Source organism: Sander vitreus, chromosome 4 (genome assembly GCF_031162955.1).
Source record: "Sander vitreus isolate 19-12246 chromosome 4, sanVit1, whole genome shotgun sequence".
Classification (NCBI taxonomy): Eukaryota; Metazoa; Chordata; class Actinopteri; order Perciformes; family Percidae; genus Sander; species Sander vitreus.
In genome coordinates this window covers 25475454-25486589 of record NC_135858.1, presented here as the reverse complement: position 1 = coordinate 25486589, position 11136 = coordinate 25475454, and the positions used below count along the sequence as shown (strand labels likewise).

The 11136-nt window shown below is 40.2% G+C and overlaps 2 protein-coding genes across 2 annotated transcripts in view; both read left to right on the top strand.

Annotated features, from left to right (window-relative positions):
* The first annotated feature begins 2236 nt into the window (after positions 1-2236).
* Positions 2237-7866, top strand: rpl22 (ribosomal protein L22). Its single transcript, XM_078249148.1, has 4 exons — positions 2237-2324; positions 2729-2839; positions 3183-3307; positions 7528-7866. The coding sequence occupies exons 1-4, from the start codon at positions 2313-2315 to the stop codon at positions 7670-7672; spliced, it is 393 nt and encodes a 130-aa protein (XP_078105274.1). The 5' UTR covers positions 2237-2312; the 3' UTR covers positions 7673-7866.
* A 1157-nt stretch (positions 7867-9023) lies between these two features.
* Positions 9024-11136, top strand: part of chd5 (chromodomain helicase DNA binding protein 5) — a 51169-nt gene continuing 49056 nt past the window's right edge. Inside the window, exon 1 of the mRNA XM_078249147.1 lies at positions 9024-9164. Within this exon, the coding sequence (XP_078105273.1) occupies positions 9098-9164 (67 nt within the window). The 5' untranslated portion in view covers positions 9024-9097. The remainder of the gene's footprint in view (positions 9165-11136) is intronic.

Here is an 11136-nt window from a genome sequence, read left to right as displayed (position 1 = left end):
ACACAATCCAAAGACGGCAAATAAATAACATCAGAGACATTGTCAGCACCAACATTATATCCAGTCAACAAATCCTACTGTAAATGCAGTAGGCTAGTCTACAGAAAGCACAGAGAGCCACTGTCTTACCTTTCAGTGGTGCTATCAGCTACTCCCAGCAGGAATGACAGCAATGCAGAAACTCTTCGATAGTAGGCTGATGGGGTCTCTCCGCCAGGCAGCTGGCAGCACACACCTCATGCCAGCCCCCAAGTGTGTTGCCAAACTGCAAAAGGGACATTTAATATTGCTGTGCCATATAAATTAAAAAGACAGTTGTCCTATTTCTAATGTCACACTGCTGTTACGCCTTGGACACCAAGGCAGGGTGATTGGAGTGAGAGGGGTGGAAATTACAGCATTGCAAATAATTGAATCTGCTGCAACACTGAAAGGAATACTTTCAACTGGTCACATGAAGCATTATTTGTATTGCCTTAAAGGTCCCATGACATGCTGCTTTTTGGATGCTTTTATATAGGCCTTAGTGGTCCCCTAATGCTGTATCTGAAGTCTCTTTCCCGAAATTCAGCCTTGGTGCAGAATTACAGCCACTAGAGCCAGTCCCACAATGAGCTTTACTTAGTATGTGCCATTTCTGTGTCTGTAGCTGTTGAGGAGGAAAGAGGGGGGGGTAAGGTGGAGGGTGGGGGTGTGGCCTTGACCAACTGCCACTTTGCTCGTTTGAAAGCCATGATGTCTCTCTCTTTCTCATGGGCGGGCCAAATTCTTTGGGAAAAGGAGAGGAGGAGAGAAAGGGGAGGTAACCTTCCTCCTTATGACATCATAAGGAGGAGATTCCAGATCGGCCCATCTGAGCTTTCATTTTCTCAAAGGCAGAGCAGGATACCCAGGGCTCGGTTTACACCTATCCCCATTTCTAGCCACTGGGGGACCATAGTCAGGCTGGGGGAACTCATATTAATGTTAAAAAACCTCATAAAGTGACATTTTCATGCCATGGGACCTTTAAGCACTTTTTACAAAAGTGCAGCATGAATAAAGCTTGGTTAGGTTGCATAAAAGCAAGTCCATCATTGTGTAATCATTTCCTTGGAAATTAAAACACTTTATAATTTGGTGTTAATTATAGGGAACATAACTACTTAACCCATTTAATTAATTATTCATTCATTATGGGAAACTGTATTCTCCATATATGCTGAATTGTATGCTTACTTACTTACAAGAACTTAAGTGGACGTGTCTCTGTTTTTACTAATAATTATTTCTTTATTTAAATAATCTGTAACAAGAAACGAGGGATGTAAAATAAAGCATTACCAAATAATCTTGACTCAAGGTACACTTGCTTAGCTTTTTCCAGAGCTTTCAACCACATCTCACAGCCTTCATCAAGATGGCTCAGTTGTTTGTTCTTGTAGTTGCAATATTTCTTCTTAATTAAGCAACGATAACATTACATCTAATAATCATTGTTATAATAGCAGCTAAACTAGATACATTTTTGGGGAAAGATTAATTTACTCCTAGTTAATTCACGAATTACTGATTCGGCATGCAGTTGGTCAGTAGTGGATAAGTCTGACCTCTTTCAACAGTTGTTGCCCCAGTTTACACCCCTGTAAGAGGTTGTCATTTCTTTGTTAAAAAACTAGTTGTAATTAGCATGGATGTAGATGTAATTTCACCTGGTTCAGCTTCTCCCCTCTGGTAGGCACTACAGAACACTGTTCGCCAAAACAGCCAGCCAAAGGAACAGTTTATTGACAGACTGTCACCATTATGAACACTTAAACCAGTCCATTTTGTCAGGACCAATCCCTGTGCAAAGCCTGTACCACCAAGCATCCACCTTTCAAGTAAATGATATATTTTAAAGTGTTAAACACATCATTTAAACATGTAAATAGCTGTCAAAGATACACTATACTGCCATATCCTACCTCAGAAATATTACCAACCTTAAAAAATCTTTATTTATCCCATTTGCACTTTTGCATTATTGTGTTTACAATTCTCATAGAGCTATTTATGTTTACATGTGCGTATTTATTGTATGTGTTATGTATTCTATATATATATATATATATATATATATATATATATATATATATATATATATATATATATATACACACTACTTGGACACTTTAAAGCTGATTCTGTATCAGCTAAAGCTATTGCACGAGTACACCTGGAATCCACTTTTCTTAATCAATTCCAGATAAATCGATGCGATCGATTTGGCGGCCGGGTATTATAGTTCCTGCGCAGCCTTTTCTCCTTCCTTTTTGCTGAATGTGTCAGCCATGGCCCCGATTGTGAGTAGTAAAATGGTCAAATAAACGGCATACTGACGATGTATTTTAACTTGTTTTTTGCACTCGCAGAAGTGTATGTAACCGGTGTAACGTTACAGCAATAACGTTACAGGAGCCACGGATGTTTTGGCCTCTTTTTTTTCTAGCTTTGTTTACTGTGTAACGTTAGGCTAAAGCCACGTTGGGCTAACGCTAACGATAGCTAGCAGTGAAACATGGCTAGTAACGTGTATGGATTATACAAAATTCAGAGGTCTCTATTTTAAAGTGGTGTCGTGTGCCGCCTTGGAAACACGATGGCGAATCACTTGTGCTATTTTTGCGTCCTCTAGCTGTTTTAGAGTTGCATATGCTATGGTGGTTGTTTGCGCTTGTTTGAGTAACATTCTCCATTTCTGTGCTAGAAAAAGCAGGTGGTCAGGAAACAGGGTGGGAAGAGGAAGAAGCAGATCCTAAAGTTCACCCTGGACTGCACTCACCCTGTGGAGGATGGCATCATGGATGCTGCCAACTTTGTAAGTAGACCAGTTTAGACACAAGAGACATCTTATCTGTTAAACAACAGCAGCAGCAGCTGTCAACCACTGCGGTCATATCAGGGGGATCAATCCCAAATCATTGGATTTGATGGTTACAGTCATTTGGAATAAAGAAAGTACACTATTATCCATTGTTTTAATGGAAACTAAAAGATATGTCAACCATAATGTGTCACCTGTCAGTACTTGAAAGAGACTCTTTTGTAACTGTACATCAAACCATTTGGTACAGAAATGTTGAATTATTTCTGTTACTCTCAGGGTTATGTGTTACTAACCCTTGCTGGATGTGACTTTCTGTGTCCAATGCACTTAACAGGAGCAGTTCCTGCAGGAGCGCATCAAGGTGAACGGCAAAGCTGGAAGCCTTGGCGGAGGTGTGGTGTCCATTGAAAGGAGCAAGAGTAAAATTGCCGTGAACTCTGAAGTTCCCTTCTCAAAGAGGTACAAAACCCAATTCAGCTCTTATCGGTGTTGTAACATCCGGTGACTACATTTTTTTTTTTTTTTGTGTGTGTGTGTTTTTGCATGTCACGGACATGTTTTAATATATGTGGGATTCTGCTCAACGCGGTCGCTCAAAGATGCCATGTGACAAAAACAGACGGTTGTCTAATTTTTAAAGGGATGTTTGTACACGTCTCCTAAAGCAGCTAAGTAATTAGAATCCCCACCATTTGCCATTCTCTTTATGTTTAAGAGAATGGAAAATGTAGTGAATTTCATTTAATGTTGCTGATGTTTCAACAACAAATAATTACAAAGAATACAATTAAATAAAACTGTGTAGACACCAAACAAATACAGCTTTATTTATTATCATCTCTACTATCATATTCTAGTGATACTCCACCCGAAATGTGTCCTCTGTAGGGCTGGATATCGTTATAATAATAAATACCTTAACCTCGATACCCGTCCCTGAACATTATGGTACAAATCTTCAGTTTTATTTTTCAGCTCCTTGGCATTGTTACTCAAAGCAGTTTCATAACATAAAAATGTATTTTTTTTATAATTTACCACAACTTAAAGTTGTCTGTTAGCATATCAATAAATACAAATGCATTGCCATCTATCATAGAGCCTCCACTGCAGAAAAAGGCAGCAACTTGTCAACTTTAACAATAAAGTTGGTGACTGCCCTGTGGCACTCATCTTGCTTTTCCTTAAACATGTTTCCTCTTTCTGCCAGTGTGAACGGATTGACACGTACTGGCGTTGTCCTCACACCAGGGTGGACCGGGACGGCGGCTAATAGCTAATAGCCGAGCTGTTTAGCCACTCAACCCAATAGATAAGCACAAGTTTAAAAAGCTTAACCTATGTTAAATGAGCTAAGTCACCGCACCCATTACAGTATCGTTAACTTAAGTAAACAACTATGTTCAAATTGGCTAAATTTGTACGTTTCTCTTACGGTTACCTGCTAAAATTGCACTCATCATAGCGCCGTCCTCTGTAATCTGGGATGGTGGAGGTTTTGAAGGAGGCTCTGTACCGGTAGGCTGCGGCCCGTTCTTCTTCTTCTTCTTTCGAACGCTGAGCAACTTTCTGCTCTTCAATTTATTCCACGCACGTTCAAGTGTTCTATCAAATTTGTCTTGGCAACAACGTCTTTTTTTTTTTTTTTTTGCATATATTGCATCTCGTGCGCATTGTGCATCGAGCCCGATGGAATGGAGCCACACTTTTAATCTCTTCTTAGACATATTTTTTCTACACCTAATGCGACGCCCACCGTAGTCAAGTCTCTCAAAAAAGGAGACTGCATGAATTTCCGTCAACTCTCGTGACATTGAACCACAGAAATAGATTGGACTTGACATGAGAGAGTGCTGTGCTGTAATCACTTCACATCGGACACTAAAGTAGCGCAAAAGATTTAGAATGAAAGATCCTGGCTATTCTCCAACCATGTATTTTTTTTTCTTATGTATATGTAGCTGCATACTTCTGAGATGTTATGCCTGGCCCTAACAAAAACAAACTACTGTGAAACTAAATGTATAAAAATCAACCTTTTCAGAAAAAGTGAAACTATAAAACTAGCAAACACAATCTGAAGACGAACTAAAAAAGAGTCAAAACTAAATTGAAACTATTATAACCTTGGATAGGACCGACGTGTGTGTGTGTGTGTGTGGAACAGAGCCCAACATTTCTGTTTAAAACAATGACTTAATATTGTCAACTGAATGTAGTTCAGTTTTGCCTTTTATCACAAATGTGATCAAGATGGCAGAACTTGATTTGAAATGAGCTCAATCTGCTTAAAAGATTCATCCATAAACACAGGAAACATCTGTTGTTTGAGTTTCAGCATTGATCGTCTATATCGACGACATTTCATTTACATGGTTGCTCCGGTTCCGCCGGGTGGCCCTCATTTTCGGCCTGATGTCCCTCACATTGACAGTCTAAACTCCGGTTGATACGGGAGCTAGAACCGACAATCAAATTTATACTATTTATCTTTTTATTTTTGAGTAACATTCTCATCGCCCACTCCACAGCCATTTTAGTTCCAGAGCTCGCCTCCCTACGTGCACGTGTTCCACCAAAACAAGTTCCTTCCCGAGGAAAGGATGTTGCAGCGGCACCGTACCTGCGTCCGGCGCTTAGCACTGCCCAATGAGTGTGATTGGTTTAAAGAAATTCCAATAAACCAGAGCACGTTTTTTTTTTCTTTTTTTTTTCTCCCCCATCCCGGAATGCTGTGTGGACTAGCCAGACCCTCCTCCGCAGCGCTGTGGAGGAAGGTCTGGCAACACGGGACTACAGCATTTATGGAATAAAATGTGGTTCTGACTGAGGATTTGAAGGTGTTTAAACGCATTAGGGTCCATTTGAGGTAAGGACTTTGATGTACGCACATCACAGTACTGACTCGCGCATTTGTGAATGGACTTGATGTGGTCAAACCCAGGGTGAAGACTACCACAGTATGTCAGTGTTGTATTCTCATTCTAAAAATAGAGACGTAAATAACATGACGTTAATAAGTGGAAAGTACTGTGTCTCAAAGGTTCCTGTAACATTTTACTTTTAGCCAATGGAAATGGGAGGTTTAAAGCCACTTCAACCAAATCTTGAGATCTTTGCTGCACAGGCTTGTGCCACCAGCACGATACGATGGAAGTGGAATTTAGTTTGCGGTGCTCTAAACATTGAAACATTTTTTTGCCAGGAAGTACTCTACATTGAAGGAGCAGGGATATATATATATATATATATATATATATATATATATATATATATATACATACATATATATGTATATATATATATAATACATACATACATAGGCCTTTTTCACAGCAGACATTTTGACAAGTAGAAAAGGCAGAGGTGTTACTAATAACATGGACGATGGCTCTGTTGTATTCAAAGTGTCCCGGTGAGCCAGCACCAGCTAGAGGTGTGAATCTTCACTGATCTCCCGATTCGATTACGATGATCAGGTCTTTGATTCGATATCACGATGCGTCAAAAACATTTTTCTATTAAAGCCATATAGGATATTTGACTTGACAAACTTGCATTGTCAAGTTGCGTGTGTGTGAAACGGGTTAGGCTACTGAGAATGTTATTTTTCATTTGAATGTTTATGCCGCGGCCGGAAAATTAACACGCAACGTCATTGCGTTATAATCGATTATGGTGGGCCACTGCATCGATGCAGCATCGTCCATGTCCGCATCCCGATGCATCGATTATTTGATTAATTTCAACACCTCTAGCCAGCATGCAGAATACCAATACCCTGAAACCAAAAGCAGCTAAATTACTTGTATTTACACCTGTGCTTTCCTTAGTGTGACCTAGGAAAGTCTAAAATGTCTTCTTTTTAGTCTATTCTCGGCAAGTCTATCCTCAGCACTGCTAGTTTCCTGGACTGAGGGGAGATGTTGCACAGCAACCACAAACAAAATCCACGTTTACTCTAGGTATATACTGTGTATATGGGCATATACCACTAAGCTTAAGTGGGGAAAAACAGGACGACAGACGCTGTCCACCAAAATCAACATACCCGAAATGTCATATATTGTAATGTACCCGTACATCAATTTGCATGAAGAAATTGTTAAAAGAGTGTGTGTGTGTATATATACAGATAGATACATAAAATGCTGCATGAAGACTTCAAGCTCTCGGTCTGAGCCCGGAACACGACCACCAGAGGGGGACTCTGCCACTTTTATTCTTAAATGGAGCGCTTGATATATGACTGGAAGAAGTCACTGGGAGAAGTTGCTATTAGTATATCCAGTATAATTATTTGTAACCTCCTACGTATGATATATCTGCCGTTTATCCTTTTATTCAAATATGCATTGAATGCATTTCTGCAAGTGACACACAACCCTGCCTTAATCTGCATATACTTGAATTTGATAAGTCATTTGGGAACGGCTTGCATTATTTCAAATGACCTTTATGTGATCTCGGGCCAGTTAATCCAAAATACAATTACAAAGTTACAAGTTGTGTTTGACATTAGTTAGTTCACCCATTTCTTTATCCAAGCACATAACAGGCTGCAGACCTGCAAACTCTCTGGTGCAGATTCAAAGTGATTAGGAATGTAAATATGACCCACCTGTACTTTTTGACTAATACTTCTGTGACGGTATCCCCTTCCTCCTCATCTCTTGCAGGTACTTGAAGTATCTTACCAAGAAGTATCTGAAGAAGAACAACCTCAGAGACTGGCTGCGGGTTGTGGCCAACACCAAGGAGAGCTATGAGCTGCGCTACTTCCAGATCAACCAGGACGAGGAGGAGGAGGAGGATGAAGATTAAACTTCACACCACTTAAAATAAAATTTCAAACTAGAAAAGAAAATCCGTTGTCTTTTTTTTTTTTATGTTTTTCATTTTGTTCTCTGGGTATCACACAGAGGCTTCTGTACATACCGGAGATATGAACATAACACTGTATGCTGTGTTGTAATAATCATTATTTAGATGCACAATTAAAACAACCCTAAAAAATAGCCATTTTTAGAGTATTTTTTTTTTCTTCTTCTTTGTTACCTTTATTTTGCTGGTACCTTAACCTGATTAGGGTTCTCCAATGAGAATCAGTTTCTTCTGCTTTGGTGCCCTGTGTACAGATATCTGAGCCACCAAAGTAATAACATTAACATGAAAGTAGATTTGTGCATTATGTTAATAGAGGACAATGGTGAAACTAAACAATTATGCTGGTTATAATTACTAAAAAGGCTACAATTAAACACAATGGGAACATTTTAAAATGAAACTCCACTGCAGCATGTGCGTTCAGGACACTTCCGGCTCTTGGTTAGTGTATTTTGATACATTTAGGTGCAGTTGAAACTCGTGCTCTCTCTGGCGAGCTCTCTGTGGGGCATCCTCTGTTACAGCTGTGGTAACCTTGACAACAGTTAGCCCACTGGCAGCCAGGACTCCGCTCACAGCATGCAGTCATCAGGCTTTTCGTGTCTGGGAAAAAGTGGAAGTTTGAAAAATGAAACGGGTTTTGACTGGTTATTTCTACATTATAGATATTAGGCGCTAATTAAAACCGAAATTAGACCAAAACCAAAAAATGACATAACCCTGTTCCCTTAAAAAAACAAAACAAGTGTGTTTGTTTCCTACCTACAGCCTGGCTTCATATTTAGAGTAAAGGTTGTGCATGAACAGTGAAGCAGCAGAAGTTTCTGTCTCCATTCTCCGGACTTCCAAAAGGGAACGGCCAGGCGACAGGCGCGGGACTGGATCCGCCTATTAGCGGCGCATGCATGGCGTTGCCTCGCGGTGTGTGTTTTTTTTTTTGCACACTACTAGTTAGAGTGGTTACTAAGAGAGCATGACTAACTAGTTGTGGGTGAAATTATGGGCTGCATCGTCATGGCAACAGACCAGACGTCACAATCTGGGCATGTGTGTTCCATTTTTGTCTTTCTTATTTTTCAGACTGGAAGACCTGGATAGAGATCAGTGGAAATTAATATGAATGTTTTTTTTTTTATTTAATTTTTTCTACTCGTGGAGAAAAATCCCCAGATTTACTGCAAAAAAAAAAAATTAAAAAAATGTAATATATATATATATATATATATTTTTTTTTTTTTAAACTGAGCGAGGAATATAGCCTACATTTGTTTTTGGGTGAAGAAAGAGACTGGGCTGCGGCGTCTGGAGGGTTAACTTTCAGTATTCTCAGCCTAAAAGCGGTTTGGGGGCTATGAGATAAAGATGCCTGGGTCGCTGAGTAATGAAGACGAGGGACAAGACGACATGGATTTTGAAGACGATATGCCAGGTGAGGGGAAGGGGGGAGGCGGGGTGTCCTTCAGATTCTTTTTGCGCCGCTACGCCTTGAATGCGGGTAAAAGGGCTTGTCCTGCGTTCCTGAGACCAGAGAGGAGGAGGAGGAGGAGGAGGAGGAGGGGTGGTGTGCATTAAGCACAGTCATGCTATTATTTCTTTGCACGACCTAGTGTCTTAAAAGTGGGATCGGGTTTTTGGATTTGCCTCTGGCTGTCCTCACATCCCAGCCTGATTTTTGGGGGCATGATGAAAACCCTGCTGCACGGTTTCTGGAGGCTGTCTGTTTTTCCCCCTTCTTTTCTTTCACAGGCTGCATGCGTGTATAAGTGAATGGTTTTCAGCTCCAAGTCCAAACACAAGTTTAGTTCAGAGAAGCTGTTTAAAACCATGACAATGTATACGGTGCTGTGTCAGTGTACGCTGTGATGTTTCTCAATTAATGTGTGCATATGCTTTTAAGTAGCCTAGAAATGGGCTACAGTGACAACATATCCGTGTTGGTTTGGTTATATGTGATGCGTTGCTGTGCTGTTTCCACTTGTGATCAGGAGGCTGCTCCAACTTTAATGTTGTTTTTTTTTCTAGCCCTGCATGGCCGCAGAGGTGTGAAAGCCACGTGTAGGCTACAGTAAACAGTGCTTATGGTGTGCCATGGTGCCTTTACCTTGATCCTGTGCACTGTTGATGATGACCATGGTCAGGTCATCAACATCCCTTTAGCTCTAGGTCGTACACTAACTGAAATTAACTCTAACCCACATTCTTGACACGCAGCTCAGCTTCAGTTCTCAGCCAAATGTGTGCAATATTTCTTGTGGCTGTAAAATGAATCTGCCAACCACTATGGCAATGAACCAATTGTTGTAGGCTATACATTGACATTTCCTAATCCTTAAAGATGTTAAAAACTAATCAAGGCACAGGGGATGTTAAGATTCCCTTATAAATGACCTGTCCACAAGACGCTGGCCAAATTGTGGTCATTGTGTTTTCTTTGGGCTCATGGCCGGTGTCCATACACTCAACCATTCTTTGTCCTAATAGCTGTGCTGGTAAAACAGTTAAAGCACCTGATTAGTTTGGGAAATCCCAGTGACAGTGTTGAGCTGACTAAAATGATGTTTTCTATAGTAGTAGTTTAAGATTTGGATTTTCTCGACTGCTGCATCTAGAGCTGCAAAGATGAATCGAATAATCGATTGGTTGTCAACTATTAAATCAATCGGCAACTATTTTGATAATCGATTAATCGGTTTGAGTAAAATAAAAATTCTCTGATTCCAGCTTCTTTAATGTGAATATTTTCTAGTTTCTTTTCTCATATGACAGTAAACTGAATATCTTTGAATTGTGGACAAAACAAGACATTTGAGGATGTCATCTTGGGCTTTGGGAAATACTGATCTACATTCTTCACCGTTTAAAAAAAAACAACAACATTTAGATAAACCAACTAATCCATTAATTGAGAAAATAATCAACATACTAATCGACAGTGAAAACAATAGTTAGTTGCAGCCCTAGAGGTATCATAATGTCTGCTTGGTGATATGATAAACCAATGATGGGATTAGCTAAAGAGATGAACTGCCATGACTTTAACATGCAGTCAAACTTGTTACTATAGGGTGTCTGTCATGAGCAGCCAGGGAGCCAGCTTCATCAAACTGTACATGCCAGTCAAACCAAGTCCTAAAGGGCTAAGGATCTGTTACCTGGTCCAGTGTGTCAGAGGCTGAGGTGATGAAGTGCATTCTACTGGGCATGAGTAATCTTTATGCCACGGGGTCAATTTGGCCAGTGCAGTCAATAGATTTTTTTCTTGCAGCTCGCTCTGAGGCATCGGCTGATTCGATAGGTTGATGTCAAGGGCAACACCTAAAACGTGCTGCTTTGCCCTCTTCTTTCCTTTCACGTCACAATGTGGAACGTTTCATGGTTAAAACAATAGATTGAGTGAAAGT